Source organism: Phocoena sinus, chromosome 8, assembly GCF_008692025.1.
Source record: "Phocoena sinus isolate mPhoSin1 chromosome 8, mPhoSin1.pri, whole genome shotgun sequence".
Taxonomy (NCBI): Eukaryota; Metazoa; Chordata; class Mammalia; order Artiodactyla; family Phocoenidae; genus Phocoena; species Phocoena sinus.
In genome coordinates, this window is record NC_045770.1 from 45,927,668 (window position 1) to 45,946,687 (window position 19,020).

Consider the following 19,020-nt stretch of genomic DNA (forward strand, 5'->3'; position numbering starts at 1 on the left):
CTCCTTGGTAACTGCTGGTCCAAAAGAATTTGGATCCTAATCGTGGGTGTGAATGGTGTTCTTTATAAACAAGGTAAAACTATGCTAGAACAGATACAATATCTCTCATACCTTTCCTAACACTGAAAGGAAAGTGCTGCTATTTTGGCCAGGACCTACCATTCGGATTAGAGCTCACTTCCTTGGAGAAGCTGCCGCTGCCCCAAGCTGGAGTGAGTGAGCCATCCTTCCTTTGTGCTCTCACAGCCCAGTGATCCCACAGTACTGGAAGCACCTTTTTAGTAGTTTCCCTGCCCCACTAAACTGTGGGATCTGTGAGACTATAGATACCTTCTTTGTTATTATATCCCAGTGCCTGGCACATAATAAATATTTAGTTATTTATTATGTCGGGCACATAATAAATATTTAATTAATACCTAGCAAAGGAATATCGTAACAGTGAGCATTTTCTGAGCATTTACTACATGACAGGCACAGCACTGAGCCTTGGACAAAGATTAAATCATTTAACCCTCATAGCAAAACACTATGAAGTAGGTACCACACTTTCCATGACAGTTAACATGAAAAGGCATCTTGTCCACAGTCAAAAATATCAGTAATTATTTGAACCCAGAACTGTTTAACTCTAAGGCCTGGGGTCTTAGTCACCAAACTTTGTACATTATTAACTATGTTTTAAACTACGATGAATCAGCCTTAGTCTACCTTCAGATTCCTGCACTGGCTCTTCTCCCGTGGTTCTCTCCTTGACTCTTTCTATTCCCCTAACTTCCACTATTATCTTACAGAACTAGCAAGAGTGAATAACTATTTTTCCAGAATATTTTCCTGTAACACAGAAAAAATGTTAAGTGCAAAGAGTCCAAGTCAGCTCTTCATTATAAGTGGATTTGAAGAAAACATATGCAAATATCTGACACATTCTGAGTTTTGGCAAGGATTCTGGGAGTCTAAGGAAAGATGCAGGAACAATGGCAGAGTTTTCTCTTTAGGAAAACCAACTTTTGATTTTGTTACCAACTTTCAGTTTAAGTTGAAACTTAATTTCAGTGAAACTTAATTCACTTAATTTAATTAATTAAACTTTAATTAATTTAATTAAGTTTAATTAATTAAACTTGATTTAAGTGAAACTTAATTCACTTAATCTGTGAATTACACAGAATCCTATGTAGCCAATGCAATAACAACAAAAAGCTATTTTCTAATAATTTTCATGATCTTTTAATGAAAAATATGACATGAAGAAATTACTGCTGTGTGTTATGATTTAGTTATCGTTACCAAAGAATTTCCACAACCAAAAATACTCTATTCAGTAATAGAGAAAGTTTAATTTCCTAATGTATGTGAAAACGTTTGGTGAAACATAAAATTCAACACTAATGCTAACCAACATCTCTACAGTATCGACCACGTGCCAATTACTGTGATAAGAGATGGGCTACGAGGTGAAAAGAAGACTCCAGTGACTCTAGTGAAGCCTATAATACAAAATGTGTTTGACAATGCATGAGTCCTGCCCTAACAAAGCCCGTAATCTGGTACCACACAATTAAGGGCTTCATTTTCCAGTAATTGTTCATGTGTAGCTTTGTCTTTCCAAGCTCCATAAACAGAGAGTTCTTGTAATCTTCTTTAACACCCCATACTGTAAGGCACATAATAGGCCCCCCAAATAGTGGCTGACTGATTGATTTTTAGGGGGAAAATTAACAAATTACTCTGTTAATGAAATGTCCACAAAGCCACTTTTGTGACTTTTAAAATTGCTTGCAACTTAAATAGTGGAGTCAATAAATATTTATTACAATCATGTACGATGATATTACTTTTTAAAAAAAACTTGTAAATTCTCTTAACATAAAGATAAATAAAATATGCAACTTACCTAAGTGCAGAGAATGTAAATCCTTTCAAACCATCTTTGCACCTAAAACAATAGAAATTTACAATGATAAAATAACTTGTTTTGAGATATAAAGTAGTAGTATTAAATAGCTATTAAATTTTTTCCTGAAAATGATTTTCTTTTAAAGGTGAAACTCTTTTAGGACGATGATCTGAGCAGTACAAATGGTCAAACAAACAACAAACAATGAACAAGCCATCTTACACAAAATGATTAAAATGATAATGCCTTCCCATGCCGTATTAACATAATTTAAGGCTCAATTCTCAGACTTGCAGGTTGAAGAGAGATTTAAAGTAAATCTTCTAAGGGATCCATGTGGACTTAAAATGAAGGCTGGGAGCGGAGTATTCTTCATTCTAGCCAATCCCTGGGGGAGCAATTTGTTGCGAAGAGAAAGACCACATACACCTGCTGGGTATTATGTACAGGTCAATTCAAGGTCCTGACTTCTCCCTATTTATTTAATTCAGTGGATGCAGAGCAATGTAGAGTTGGCAGGCACAAAAAGGCTTCAAGTTTAGTTAACAATTTTAACTTCTGAGTAAACCCAATCAGAACAGATAATGTAGCAAGAGGAATAGGGGGTGGAGGAGGAGAGCACAGAGAGAAGATTCCAAATATTATTGAGTGCTTACTATTGCTGGGCATTGTTTTGGGCCCTTTATATGTGTCATCTCATTCAATTATACCACAACTCTTATGAATAGGTGTTTCTCTACTCCACAGCTGTGCAGAGGCCCCCAGATGTGCTAACTTCCCCGAGGTCACAAAATAAATAGTAGTCAGAATTCAGGAAAAACAAAAAAACGACTTCATCTGACTTAAAAGTTATGGTTTTCTCTTATACCTCCTCCTAAAACAGTGTATTCCTTTTAACTGGGGAAGACTCAAACTACATGGCAACTGGGGTAGGGGAGAGGGGGGGATTCTCACATCTGCAAAAAGTATTTAAACAAGATTTTAAAATGGGGGCGTTACTATCCTGGTCTTAAGGGTCTGCTCTATAGGTATGATCAAGTTACTAGAGAATCTTTGGGTATCTAGTGTCAAAATTCCTTGGAGAAACTATAAAGATTGGTGATATAATGATGCTCTAACATATGTTAATATTAGACACTGGATATTCTCGGACAAAAAGTATAGCCTTAAATCTAACTGGACAATTCTTTCTGTATGCCTTTTATATGAAAGGTCACAAAGGAAATGAACAAAAATATAAGAAATCTATCTAAAAATTTTTAAATATACATTTTTATTGGAGGACATATAGAATCTCAGGGAAAAACTTAATCCATGTGCACTGAGATGTTTTAAAGCACTTAAGAATTCAATTAAGCAACATAATCTACTTTGTGGTCATGTTAACAGTGAGAATGTAACCAGAGAATTTAGCTAACATACTATATAATTATCTACTCTGTATAGAACGAGGACAAAGGCAAAATAATTCATATGTTAAGCTTAAAGCGTGCATGGGAAAATTATAGCATTAAAATTCTTAAAGTTATCTGTTTCCATCTGAAGAAAGTGTTTCTCAGTAATTTAAAACCCATAACTGAGTAATTTCTAGATAGGTGGGGTGGTGAGGGGTTAGGCTGGGAGTCTATTGACTAGAAAACAGAAAGCAGATTGATTAAAAGATTATGTACAACTGGGAACAAATTTTGGCTCTGGTATGTTATTGTTAAAAGATAGCCATTTGTCTTTGTGCAATGCTGAATAGATAAAGGATTCTGACAACTTGGTCTGGTCATGATTGCATATTTGTGACCTTAAACAATAAATCTAACTGCAGACCAAACATCAAAAAGTAGCTTTCAAATATAAAAGGGCATCTACAAATGAATTTGCAATTTCATTATGATGGAAGTTTGGTTCTTTCAGCAGAACCCTGTGGGAAGCACTTCATATTGATCAAGTCTTAGCATGGATTCAAAAGGGGCTATTCTTCTTTCCATTCATGTGTATAAGGTCTGTTAATGTAATTGAGGGTCAGATGTCTATGTCAAAAGGACAAAAAAGTAATTATTCCCAGAAAAAGAATCTTTAAAATAGTAATACTGCCCGGCATTTTGACACCGAAAGTATTGTCTGAGCCCTAATCTAACTATGAAACACTATTGTAATCTGTGTTAAATGTAAAAAGTATGATATAAACATAAAGATTTATACAAAACAGAGCCCATTAAAAGGTGCCTCACTATTTGATGGATTCCGTTATTACAATGTAAATCAAATCACATTCTCCATTCATGTATTAAGGCTCGCTGATTTATTCAACAAATATTGACGGAGTGCCTACTATGTGCAAGCACTGGTTTAGGTTCTAAGGATGTAACAGTGGACAATATAGAATCTCTGCTTGCATACCACTGACATTCTAGAAGGGGGAGAGATAGGATAAAAAAAAAAGTAAGTATGTCATGTGGTGATAACTGCTATGGAAAAAAGCAAAGCAGGACGAGGGGAGAAACGGTGATCAGGTTGGGCCTTTTGTTTGTTTGTTTTTAACATAGTGTAGTCAGGAAGGGCCTCTCTGAGAAGGTGGAATTTGGTAATTTGAACAGAAACCTTACTGAATTGAGGGAAGGGCATTTCAGTCTGAAGGAAGAGCAAGCACAAAGCCCTTGATAAGGAATCTGCATGGCATGTAAGGAGAACAGCAAGTGCATTACTGCAGCTGGAGGGAAGCAGTGGTAGGAAATGAGGTCACAGTAACAGCTGTGGAGGGAGCCAGTGGTCTGCAATTCCTGTAGGCCCTGTAGGCATGATAAGGACTTGGGAAGGTTCTCAGCAGAGAAGTGACAAGATCTGTCTTAAATTTTAAGATAATCACTTTGCTGGTTTGAAAACAGACTACAGGAGGGCAAGGTTAGAAGCAAAGAGGCTTATTAGGAGGAGAAATGACTGCCTGGACTAGATCACAGTGGCAGAGGTGGAGGGGAGTGGTAAGACTCTGAATGTATTTCAAAAGCAGAACTGGTGGAATTTCTTGATGGTTTGAATGTGGGGTACAAGAGAGAATTTACAAATTATTAAAATATTTTTGGTTTGAGCAAATGGAGGGATACAATATCCATTTATTAAAGTGAGAAAGACTACAAAAGAAACAGGTTTGAGGAGAAAAATCAAAGTTTTGTTTTAGATATGTTAAGCTTGAGATGCATGTGAGCTATAAATGGAAATATTAAGGAAGCAAGCAGCTGGCTATATAGATGTGGGTTCAAGGGAGAGGTCTGATTCGTTTATAAGTAGTACTTAAATCCATGGGACTAGATACAATCATCTAGGAATTAAGTGTCAATAAAGAAAATAGTCAAGGACTGAGTATTTTTTATTCCATCATAACCTGTAATGCAGAAAATCTTTTCTATAAAAGAAAAAAAATAATTTCTCCTAATAAAGCCATTCTCTAATATAAAGTCTCATTTTAATTTTTGAGTGTACATAAAAATAATGCATTTAACTCATGTAGACATAAACTTTCCTATTAAAGTCAGTCTATGCAAATGACATAAATAACTAGTATGACTCAATCCACAGTTACTGAATCTCTACATTTGCAATGTTCTGTGCTATGTATGATATAAAACAAAGCCAGGAGAGACAAAGAGGAAAAAGAATTTGCAGCATTATATCAAACAACTTAGCGGATAAGCAGCTAATCATAGAGAGTCAGGTTGGAATTACATATTATATACAAGAAAGTATAAAGAAGTTTAACATTATTATTAGAATAATACTCTTGGTCAATGCCAGTGGGAGAGAACCCAATAAGATAATTTTTTTTCAATCAGAAATATAAATGATAGTAAAGTGAACAACTTTGCCCCAAAAGATTCTTTATCTCATTCTTAATTTCCATGAGATACTGCCACCTTTATCACAACATTGTACCAGCAGATGTCACTAGTAAGCCATTTTTGGAAAAATTTCTGGCTCTTTGATGTGGTTTCTATATCAAACATTTTGTTGCACATTTTCGTTTAAAAACAAATTCATAGGCATTCAAAATATGAATTTTGAATAAATTTTAGTTAAACTGCATTAAATTCCCCCAAGTAAATATCATAAATATGAGACTTTTAACAATAGGTGACATTCCTGTTCCTATTATTGCATATAGTTATAAAATCTCTAAGAACACCCTACCATTTGGCACCAACATAGAATTTGATGATGTAAATGTGCTGCTTTATTATATGCTTTCTAGTAACCTGAAAACTCTGAGAACTATTTTGACTCCTAAAATGTTTTTGTCTAGTCAGTTTTCATTTATTTGGTAAATATAACAGATATAAAAAATGTACTTTTATAAATCTCCTTTTACATATTTCTAAGGCAGTGCATGATGCTATGGAAAGACTCTTGATATGAACAATGAAACAGATACTAGTCATAACTTCCCTATCAACCTAGAGCAAATCACTTAATTAAAGGGCTTAATCTCACAGCCTCCTAAAAAAGAGCCTGGAAGTAAATGACCTCCATAACTGGCTCATTAAATGATTTCTAATTCTGAAATTTCATCACTTACTATAATTGTATTTAATGATACTATTATTATTGGAAATAATAATGGAAAATAAATGAATTATTCTAAATCACTCATAGATAATGATCTCACTGATGTCAAGAATTTTTTTAAAAAATAGTAACATACAAACAAAACCCTGAATTTGTTTTGAGATTACTGGCTGCTACTAATATTATTTCATTTGCTTATTGCTTTATAAAACTTAGACATGGAACTTATTCCTGGCAGAGGTTCAAAGACAACCTTTTTCTTTTTTTTTTTGAAATTAAAGCCTTTCCACTTTTATTGGCATTGATAAATAATATCAATCAATTCACTGACAATACGAGTCTTTGAAATACCTTTTGCTGGGCAGGGGGATAGGACTTATTCATCTAATTAGGCACGTATCTCCATTTTAGAAATAAAATATTTTGCATATATTTTTCTTTGTAATTAAATCTAAAAAAACTGTAGAATTGGGGAAAATAGCCTTTATAACCCTTTAGAAAAAAATAACCTTTTCTTTTTTAACTTTAAAATTATAAAACGAACTACTGAGATGATATATACACTACAGAAATGCTGTTAAGTATTGATACAACAAGCAATTCTATAGATATAATCTCAATAATGATAAAAGATTACATTATTGCTATACGAAGCATCAATGCTAAAATATTATTATTAATGATAAAATATAAAATGCTGTTTATTATATAGTATAGAAAGTTAGAGAAAGTGGTCAAAAGGATATACCCCAAACAGTTTTAGCAGGCTACCTATTGAAGTAGGATGGGTTAAAAGACATGAAGGAAGAATAGAACTTTTTACTCTCTATATTCATATATCATTTAAAATATTTTACAAGTATACAGTTAAATATTATTTGTGTAGTTTGTTTAATTAAAAACATCAATATCTGAACATTTAGGAACAGATTAAACAGTGTAAAAGTTATTCATCTCTATTTCACCAATACTATGTCAGAGAACATAAGACTCGGTCAACTTTACTAAAATACTACTGTAAAAGTTTTGCTAGAAGGCATAAAGTTACTAACTGAAACAAATGATATAGATAGAATTTTCTGAAACTATGATCCCAATGAACATGGATAACTATGTGACTACAATGACAAAAAAAGAAACACTCGTTAAGTATCAATGTCAGAGTTCTTTTGTCCTTTTTTTACTCATTGAATTGGTTAGAAGGAAACTCACATATTGGTTAAATATTACAGCATCTATCTTTATTCACTCTACAATCATTTATCAGGCACCTAACATAGAGAAGACACTGTGCTGCAGATCATTTAAGTAATGCAAAGATAAATTATATACCATCTCTGATCATTAAAAAAGATATCTGCATAGTTATATATATGTTTGTCAAATAAATGAAAATAATCTTGGCTAAAAGTTCTGGCACACAATTTCCTGTATCAGTAGTGCTTTCTAAGAGCTTAATTACTTTATTTGTACTTTATGGGTTCAGCTTCAAATTTCTTTAGTCCTGCATTTTACATCATCTATCTCCTTAAAGTATTTGATTTGAGAAAAGTAGTATGGATCTTCTTCCACTTATGATGGAGATTATGTCCCAATAAATCCATCCCAAGTTGAAAATATCATTAAGTCGAAAATGCAGGGCTTCCCTGGTGGCTCAGTGGTTAAGAATCCGCCTGCCAATGCAGGGGACACGGGTTCGAGCCCTGGTCCAGGAAGATCCCACGTGCCCTGAGCAACTAAGCCCGTGCGCCGCAACTAAGCCCATGCGCCACAACTACTGAGCCTGAGCTCTAGAGCCCGCAAGCCACAACGACTAAGCCACATGCTGCAGCTACTGAAGCCCGTATGCCTAAAGCCCATGCTCCAAAACAAAGAGAATCCACTGCAGTGAGAAGCCCACACACCACAATGAAGAGTAGCCCCTGCTCGCCACAACTAGAGAAAGCCCGCGTGCAGCAACGAAGACCCAATGCAGCCATAAATAGATAGATAGGTAAATAAATTTTTTAAAAAAAGAAAATGTATTTAATACACTTAACAAACCAAACATCATAGCTGAGCTTAGCCTAGCCTACCTTAAACGTACTCAGAACACTTATATAGCCTACAGTTGGGGAAAATCATCTAACACAAAGCCCATTTTATAATAAAGTTTTGAATATCTCACATAATTTATTGAATATCATATGGAAAGTGAAATCCAAATGGTTGTATGGGTGCAGAATGGTAGTAAGTGTTGGTCGTTTACCCTTTTGATTTGTGTGGCTGACTGAGAGCTGCTGCCCAACATCACTAGGGAGGATCATAAGGAACACTGCTAGCTTAGGAAAAGATCAAAATTCAAAGTATGGTTTCTACCAAATACGCAATGCTTTGACACCATCGTAAAGTTGAAATATCCTAAGTTGAACCGTTGTAACTCAGTGACCACCTGCATATGCAAAAGCACAACTGAAGATGCTAAAAAAAAACTGGCAAAAACAAAGACAAATTGGATTTCAAACAGTCGTGCACACTGATGATTCTTAAAATATTCTATTCTATTGATTATATCACAATCACCTAAGTCATTCAGTATCAAAAATAAAAGTTACATTATTATAATATGTGAACAAAATTATTTAAAACAGAAAATGCTTAGGGACTTCCCTGGTGGTGCAGTGGTTAAGACTCTGCACTCCCAATGCAGGGGGCCCAGGTTCGATCCCTGGTCAGGAACTAAATCCCACATGCATGCTGCAACTAAGAGTTCACATGTCACAACTAAGGAGGCTGCCTGACGCAACTAAGGAGCCCATGTGCCACAAGTAAGGAGCCCACATGCTGCAACTAAGACCCAGCACAACGAAATAAATAAATTTTTTTAAAAAAGAAAACGCTTAAACTTCAAGCATATTGGAGGTATGAAAAGAATGATATAAGAACTTAATTATAAATAACAGTTACAGACAATAGCTGGATCTTCAAAATTTTGATTTGTCTAATTATGTAATTATCATTGGTACTAAAAACAAATACATTTGGAGTGCATACAACTGAAAAGTTTAATTTAAAAGTTAAAAAAAAGGAATGCCTATCTAAATGCCTTGAATTTGTGTTTCACAGTTGTCTTCATTATAAAGAAAACACATACCATTTTATATAGTTTTTTTTTTTTTTTTTTTTTGGTGGTACGCGGGCCTCTCACTGTTGTGGCCTCTCCCATTGTGGAGCACAGGCTCCAGACGCACAGGCTCAGCGGCCATGGCTCACAGGCCCAGCCGCTCGGCGGCATGTGGGATCTTCCCATACCGGGGCATGAACTCGTGTCCCCTGCATCAGCAGGCGGACTCTCAACCACTGCGCCACCAGGGAAGACCCTACATAGTTTTTTTAAGTTAAATTTTTCTTATTTTGTTTTTAAAATCCCACATGAAAGAATAAACCACTTTTTCTAATCAATTTACCTAACCTGTTTTCAGGTGTAGAAGCTTACCTTAGTACTCAGCTATAATTTAGTAACTGAAACTTGATCAACAACTATAGATTTTGATTGACACCTATTTATATAAGAATATCAGAAAAATTGACATGGAATTAATTTAAAGATTTAATTTTAGCTTTTTTTAATTTAAATCTTCAGTGTCCTAACCACATATGTACACTCCAACAAGTTAAATCAATCATTTCAATTTACTACTCAGAAGCTGTGATGTGCAATTAAAATACACTACATTGCTCACATACACACAACAGGTTTTTCCTCTTAAGTCTACTATTGTTTGAAGAATAAAACAGACTCAGAGAATTCAGTTTCAACCCACATATGGCACTTAATATGAGAAAACAAAATAACTAATATTATGTTCCTACTTTAAGAAAGCTCATCTCATATACAAAAATCTGAAATTGGAACAGCAACAGATGAAGAAATTTGTGGAAGATTATTTTGTTTGCTTCATGAACACATCATATATCTTCCAAATAATTTTCAATTGGATTCCTTTAAATAGTGAATTTTCCCAGTATGTCAAAAATATTATTTTTGATTCTGGTAAATATTTTACAGTACATTTATTTCATACAGAATGGAACACTGGTGCTTAGCTTTGTTCTCAATAACCTAAGGAAAGCTGCTGAAGCAAGGCAGCAGTTATGGGTAATCAAGTGTGATTGTAAGTCCCCAGATGATTATTGTGTACTTTTTTCCAGTGTGTCCTAAATACAAATTGGAAACATTTGGATTCAAACTTACAGTAACAACTCCAATAGAATCAGATTTCTCCTTAAACTTGGAGAGGCTGGAACTGCTTTTGCTTTAAAATCCAAACTAAGGAAGGTCATGCTCCAAGCTGTCTTCAATTGCTAAGAAACCAAGAATCACCTTCAGACTGTTTCTAAAAGAAATGTTAATTAGGATGAATTTCCCTCTCAAAATGAACTGGTAATAGCAATGCTAGTAGAACTTTAAAATACTTGTAAAAAGAGCAGATTTTAGCTCCATTGGATCTAAACTGTTTGCAGTTCCAAAGGAACTGGCACGTTTATACTTTACAAATTAACAATAGGCAAAAACCAAATTTAAGATCAAAATGGTGTTTTATATAAATTCAAGAAAAAACTTAGCAATTTTCTTAAAATCATGGCATTGCTATGGACAAAAATTATTTACATTAAACAAAATTATAACCACAATACTGAACCAATCTATTTTTTAAAGACCTCACGATTGGCAAGTATTTTCATTTTTTCCCCTCCTATAATGGTTGGGAAAAGGATGAAAACAAATGTTTTCAATTATATAGAATCTTTGAATCAACATTAATTTATTTTCAAATGCACATTGGTATCTGTCATTAAAATAATATGGCAATTGGTTTTCATATTGAACAAAATGAGCAGCTATGTAGGCTATACTTTTTCATAAAGTTATGCTTATTTAATATCAAAGTTCAAATGTAAAATAAATAAAACATGCATCTCCGGATGATGGAGCAAAAACAGTATTTTGGATGCTTTTGGAAAGCTATAATTTTTTGATTAACTGAGGACTATAGAGTATCCTAACTTTAAAATAAAAATCTTCGGGCTTCCCTGGTGGCACAGTGGTTGAGAGTCCGCCTGCCGATGCAGGGGACACGGGTTCGTGCCCCGGTCCGGGAAGATCCCACATGCCGCGGAGCGGCTGGGCCCGTGAGCCATGGCCGCTGAGCCTGCACGTCCGGAGCTTGTGCTCCGCAATGGGAGAGGCCGCAACAGTGAGAGGCCCGCGTACCACAAAAATAAATCAATAAATAAATTAAAAATTTCATTTAAAAACTACAGTTTACTTCATTCATCTCAAAGATTATGAACTTAATTTGTGTTATGTATGACTGAAATTGGGCAAGTTAACATATTGGAATCTTCCTGGACTATCAATGGTACTAGAAAAATGAAATACTGGAACTAAAGTAACCTGAGAGAATTATATTTTACAGATTAAGAAACCAAGGCCCAGGGAGATTAAATGATTTGCCCCCAAACAGAGTTTGGTCGAAGACATCCTCACACAACAATAAAATCACTTTACACCCCAATCAACTAACTCTCTGTGCCTGCTGGGGGCTCACTGTGGAGAAGAAATACTACAGGGAAGAAGAGGGGTCTTGGGGTGTAGGAGAGAAATCACAAATCACCTGAATGAAGGGAGAGAGCGAAATCCTTCCAACTGACATTATGCAAAGACTTTACAAGGGACGGAAGAGCATGGATAGTTTTAAAGGAACCAATTTCCTTTTCCTCTTTTCCGCATGTCCTCCCATTGAAACATGTGGCCTGACTTTGGTCAGGACTCCATGCTGGCTTCTCTCATGCACCTCCCTCTTCACAACAGTTATTTTTTACATCAGTCTCTCCAAAATTTCCTGGACAATCATAAGGCCAACCCTTGGTATTAATGTGCCACTTTTAGCAATTTAAATTCCAAAAGCACCTCAATCCCAGACATGAGTACAAAAAACAGGACTGAAACGAAGCTTTATTGTGTTTTCTATTATACACTACATAAGAAATTGGACTTCTGAAAGAAATTCATGAGATCACTTCTTCCTTATCTGTCTCTCAGTAGCAAACTGTATTAGTAGTTACTTTCAGACACATTTCACACTTTCTCACCTCACTCATTTTGGTCACCCAGGTCCTTCCATAAGCAATGCCCTCTTTAACCACCCTCTCTTTTCAAGAGAATTCCTACCAAGTCCATCAGGGATGGCAATTTCTCCCACAATTAGATGGGTCTGTTTCTTTCTCAAACTTCCTTTGCTCTTTGTATATTTTTGGCAGTTTTTAATTGGCTCTGGCTAATGTGTTAGTAATATCCATAGTTATCTAATCCACTCTTCCAAATACAGGGTTTCTTATGGCATTTTGTGTGTCCGTGTCCCAGAAATCAAAGGCAGTTTTATAGAGCTTACTTCTTCTAACAATGAGGCTGGGAAATATTCTGCATCTTGTTATCAGAGCATTTACTGTGTAATTAAGGTATCTAGAAATATAAACTAACAGACCGTATTAGTCAGGAAAGGATAGGTCAGTGTTTCTCAAAGTGTGGACCACTTGGAACACCATCAACATCAGATGATAATAACTTGTTAGAAATAAAAATACTGGTTGCCATCCCAGGTCTACTGAATTCAGAAGCTCCAAGAGTGGGGCCCAACCTGTACAATCTGCGTTTTAACAAAATCCCCATGTGATTCCAATAAAATTCCAATGGTTTCAACAATAAAAGTTTATTTCTTGCTCATGCTAACTGTCAAACAAGGGTTGGCTATGGCTCAACTACATGTCATCTTTATTTCGGACCTTAGTGTGATGGAGAAGTGTCTATTCAGATCTGCTGATTGTCAAAGCAGGGAAAAAAAAGAGAATACAGGACACTGTGTTCTGGCTCCAAAGCTTCTGCTCTAAAGTAAGCATAAGCCATTTCCACTCATATTTCATTAGCCAAAGCAAATCGAAGGCCAGGCATGATGTTAATAGGGCAGGGAATATAACGCTTCCCCAGAGAGAGGCAGCAAAGGCTTTTGAACAATAACATAGCCTACTATAACACGCCAAGCATATTTTTGTTGAAGATCAATTGTATGTGTTTATAATATTTAAGGAAATTCAAGGCATAATTCCCCTTTTCCTCCCCAATCCTACAATCATTTAGTCTTTTACACAATAACTTCAATATTTGACTTTAAGTATGATATTCTTAAAATCTGTTACTGATTTTAGAAATAAGCTTGTCTACAACATATTAATTAGTATTTTATGTACATGCATAATAAACATGTGTGCGTGTGTGTGTGTGTGTGTGTGTGTGTGTGTGTACTCTGAGCTCCATTTTTTTTTTTTCTCATTACTAAAGCATTCAGGAATTTCACATTGTTCAGCTATGTATTCCAAGTGCCTATATCAGTGCATAGCATATAGGTCAATCAATAAATATATGTTGAAAGAACGAAATTTTTATCTGTGTAGTAACTGAAAACACTGTATTTTTGAGTAATTATATTTCTAATTGGGTACCATGTTTCTTGGATTCATTTTTTTAACAGCAATTCTAATAAGCTTTTTAAAAATATTTAGTTTCTAAAAAATGTGTTTATTTTAAACTCAGCTACCCATTACTTATTAACTCCCAGTGTTCATCCTTAATATAAATTTGTATTAGTTTTTTCCCTGATAATTTGGTATGAATTTACACTTAGACATAAATGTGCATAAATCGGAGTCTAAAAAGGGGTCTCTAATCTTTCTGAATGAGGAGCTATTTTTTTAACACCCCAAATGAAATATAACGGTGACTGTAATATAAAACTATCAAGTCCAAAAGGCAGGAATGGGAATGCAGCTATAGGCATGTTTACACTGAACTAGGAGTTGTAACTGAATAAAAGAGTGAGACCATAAAGTTTGTAGGTTGGGGCATTATTCACATTCATTCACGCAGTTAAATATTTCACAAATATATACTTTGAGTCTACTATGTACTAGACAGTTTGCGAAGGACTGGGGATAGCCAGCGTCCGTGTTCTCCAAGAGTTCACAATCCAGCGGTGTATACATGTTAAATGAAAAGTGCATCTACATTACAGGAAATACCTTAATATAAAGCACACAGTGCTAAAGGAGCACAAAGGAGAGGTGTCTAACCCTGGCTTGGTCATGGAAGACTACCCAGGAAAAAAAGAGATATTTAAGGTGGTACATAAAGGAAGAAGTGGAGGAAGAACGCAGAGAAGGACAATATATATAAGACTTAAAAAAGAGAGCACATTGGGTATTCTGGGAACTGAAGAGGTTTAATGTGAGTGGCACATGGAAAGGAGGAAACAGTGTAGAGAAAGACTGGCATAGGCCAAACCATGTCAAAAATGAGTTTGAACTTTAGCTATAAGGCAAAAGGCCCCACGCCCCACAAGAATGACATGACCAGATCTGTGTTTAACAAAGATATTCTAAGTGTCGCTTTCATGACCTAGTACTGAATTCCACCTCATTGTTTATTTTTAAACTATAATCTCACTTAGCAGTATCTGTTTAAACTTTTTAAACATCAACTTACAAACTGAATTCTGTTGAAAGCAACCAATATTAAAGCCATCTAAAAACTTATATTGCTCTTTATTTTAATAGATTAAACTATACATCAACTTTAAGACATTTTAATATATTCTGATAGATTAAAAAATTGGTTTAAAAATAATTTTTCAAAACCATGACTAAATGAAGACATAAAGTATTAAACTTTAAGACACTATAAAATTCAGGTAATCAATACTAGCTGTTGTAATAAAAAAAGCCCCTCAAAACCCCTCGATTTCTCACTTTGCAATCAGGAATTCATCTACACTATCTCTGCCACAGAGAATAACCTCATTTTCAGCAACCATAGTGTAGTTCTAGATATTGCTCTGTGTGTGTACAATTAATAAAGTCACATAATTTATTTACTGTGGGAACAGAGAAGGATGGTAGAAACCAAGACTGCCAACAAGGCACTTTGGATGGAATAGTTATATACCTTTGTGTAATTAACACCATATCCAATTCTCTCGTTACTGTGCTAATTCCTTCCCATCCCATTGCTGATGTTGAACCAATGGAAAGCTGCAGACAGTCTGAGTTTTTCTGCCATCATCTGTAGTCTCTTCAAACTTCTCTCCCAGGTTCCAGGAAAACTGTTTTGTTTTCAAAGTGCTCTCAGTTTTTATGGTGAGGTCCCTTCTATGAGGATCTCATGGGAAATCTTAAGTTTGATGACCCTTAACAGCCTTGTCACTCCACTTTTGAGGATCTTTTTTTGGAAGAGTTGGGCAGGGGAGGGAAGATTAGGGGACTGGTTACAGGAATAACCTGATATTTTTTGAGAAACTTTAGAAAGGTATTCTACTTTCCCTCAAGCTTTATTAGAAGTGAAATTCTACCAGGGTAGAAAATGAGAATAAAAAGGTTTTAATTCATCAAACTATTTGGAAAAATGAAGTCTTTTGAATATACACATAAAATGTAACAACGGATTTACATGCCAACAGTCATGCTTATCTTAAAGACAAAAACAAAATCCTATCTGACCAGCCTAAATGAGGAATAGGGAGGAATGAAAGGTCATCCAAAACTATAAGGCCCATATTCTTTCAAGGACATCCATTGCAAAATAGAATCAGTAAACAAAAACAAAGCCATCTGGAAGGTATTTCTTCGATATCGATCATGTGGCATTGATAATTTCAAAATGCGAGAGAAAGAAAACACAGCTACTCCTACTTGAGCAATGTTTCATTTACTGTATCAGAGCCAACAATGTTAATGACTTAGAACAGTCTTAAGGTTATCATGAATTTCAACAGAGATGATCTATCATCCACAAATAGGTCAGTAGATATATATGGCCTGATATACTGAGAGGTTAATTCTTTTCCTTCTAGTTAGTGTTCTCCCATTTTAGACTCCACAGTTGATCACGGTAAGACAGTCTGAGAATTTAATTTTTAATTCTGGCTCTTTCACTAAATAGTTACAAGACCTTAAAAAGAAACTTACGTTTATGATCCTTAGTTTCTTCAAATATAAAGTGAAAAGATGGAACTGAATGATCCTTAGGATTCCTCACAACTTAAAAATTCTGATACAAAATAATTATACATTTTTATGATTTGCTCAAACTTGAGACAGTCACAATCTGCTTCTAGGTGTCAAATTTAAATAAATTGAATCAATACTAAATTTATATGAGATGGATTGAAACTTTGAATTCTAGGGATCACTGAAGATATAGCTTTGTATGTTCTGAGTAGAAAAAAAATTATATAATTAACGTTCTACCCAAAGTAAAATAACTTCTAATACAAGTGAACAAACTAAATACTCAAATGTTCAAAATTATATTTTTACCTCCAGGTGGTTTATCTACTTTTAAATCTGTCTGTAACATGTATATGTGAAAATTATCTGAGTTCTGTTGGATTAAGTACAGCAAATAACAGTTCTGTTGAATTAAGAATAGAGTATATTGTTTATATACACCTATATTTGTTACAAGCTGACTTCCTGCAACATGCTCTTGCTTTACCTGTTTTGAAAGGTAGAACATACTCGTGTAATACTTCATAGGAAAATATCTTAGAATATTTAATGTATATATGACCTAATATTTAACAAGAAAATATCTTAGAACATTTAATGAGCCTACATTAGAAATGTTTAAAAATATATTAAGGATAGTAGCAAGGGCTTCCCTGGTGGCGCAGTGGTTGAGAGTCTGCCTGCCGATGCAGGGGACGCGGGTTCGTGCCCCGGTCTGGGAAGATCCCACATGCTGCAGAGCGGCTGGGCCCGTGAGCCATAGCCGCTGAGCCTGCGCGTCCGGAGCCTGTGCTCCGCAACGGGAGAGGCCACAACAGTGAGAGGCCCACGTACCGCAAAAAAGAAAAAAAAAAAAAAAAGATAGTAGCGAGATCACATACACACCCACATACACACATATTTAGGATTGTATATGTTATTTTTCAAAGATGAGCAAAACTGGTGTACGGTCACATCTAAGTAGTTCTAATTACATATCAATTCTCTCCTTAAATACCATCCTAGCTAATGTCCATCTCTTGTAATTTTATATTTTCCTTTGTATATGTAAACTGAAATACTGCTGAGTCAAAAGCAATAATATTATTTAAAAATGAAGAAAATAATCTTCAGTGCTACATAATTAGGGGCCCTGTGGAGGCTGGCAGTAGAGAAAAGTGGGAGGAAAACTTTAAAATCCAAACTATCTTGGTTTTTCTCACTGAGACGCTAACTTGATGAAAAATGTATTCTGTCTTCCAACAAGTTTGTACGTGTGGGTTATATTTTAGGTTTTCAGTATCCTGCCAGACAAACTCTTAATATACAGAGTGATTGTTCTGGCAGCAATGTATCAAAACTCAACATTCTTAGAGTTTAGTCCAGTGCCCTTTCCTAGAACATATGGTCACCTAACAGCCAAGTGGTTGATAGGCACCACTCACTATAAGCATCAGGTTGACAGCCTATAACGGTTGCTAGCACTTAAATACAGGAATTTACTTTTGACTTCAAGCCATGCCTTGTTCTGCATCTCATTTTTTCAGAAAAAAGGAAGGGGATTCAAGCTTCAGAGGCAAAATTCCAAAAGGCTAAAGAGGAGGGAGAGTCAAGTGAAAACACAAAAGACAATCATACAGCAGGACAGAAGAAAATAACAGTCTCGTATTTAGTTTGAAATAAAATTACCCAATGTAATAGTAACACTTCACATACTTTTTTTTATAGCAGAAAAATTGTAGGGGCCTGAACATGGAGACAAGGCCTTCTCAAATGTCCATTCATTTAAATAAAACAAAAAATGAAGGAGAGGTTAAAGATGATTTTCTCTAGAAATACAACAGATGCTTCTTAGAATTCCTTAAGGGAAAAAAAGATTTCTTTAGAAACCAGTGCACTTACAAATCATATTTTATGGAAGTCTTGTCTAGCCTTCTCTAATATGAGGACATAGAGTTGAAAATATGGTATTTCTTTCTCAAGAGTTCATTCACTCCTGCTACTAATTCTACGCTTGAGTCAGTACAGAATATCTGCCACAAGACAAGATACTTGGGCCTTTCTGAAAAAGTAAGTCAGAAGGTAGGAAGGTACTGGTGGAACCTGAGAAGGACATGTACCGGGTAGAGCATTAGGGAGCTAATAAGTGGAGAAGTGTAGACAGGGAGGACAGCTTTGAGGGAAGTGAGCAGAGATTGTTAAAAGTCACATTTGTGAAGAAATTTCAAATGAGGCTGGATTTCGCCCTGAAGGCTGCAGCATTGACTCACAAATTCACAATTACCATTTTCCCTTTGCCTACCAGGAAAGGGAGTAGCTGACAGAATAGTGGGAGTTGAGCCCTGAGGGAATGTGGGAAAGAAACAGACATTGAGAAGGGTTTCATTTTTAGTGTTCAGCAGCTTTCAGACTTGAAAGTTCTGTTGACATTTCTAGCTTGGGAGGGGAAGGCTTCCTGAATTACTGCCACACCCATTCCACCCACTCTAAAGACT

General features: G+C 35.3%; 1 protein-coding gene across 1 annotated transcript in view; it reads right to left on the minus strand.

The window, feature by feature from the left end:
• The window catches only part of TMEM135 (transmembrane protein 135), a 249,545-nt gene that overhangs the window by 20,963 nt on the left and 209,562 nt on the right, over positions 1-19,020 (minus strand). The window contains exon 7 of the mRNA XM_032640541.1: positions 1,898-1,939. Coding sequence (XP_032496432.1) covers positions 1,898-1,939 — 42 coding nt within the window. The remainder of the gene's footprint in view (positions 1-1,897; positions 1,940-19,020) is intronic.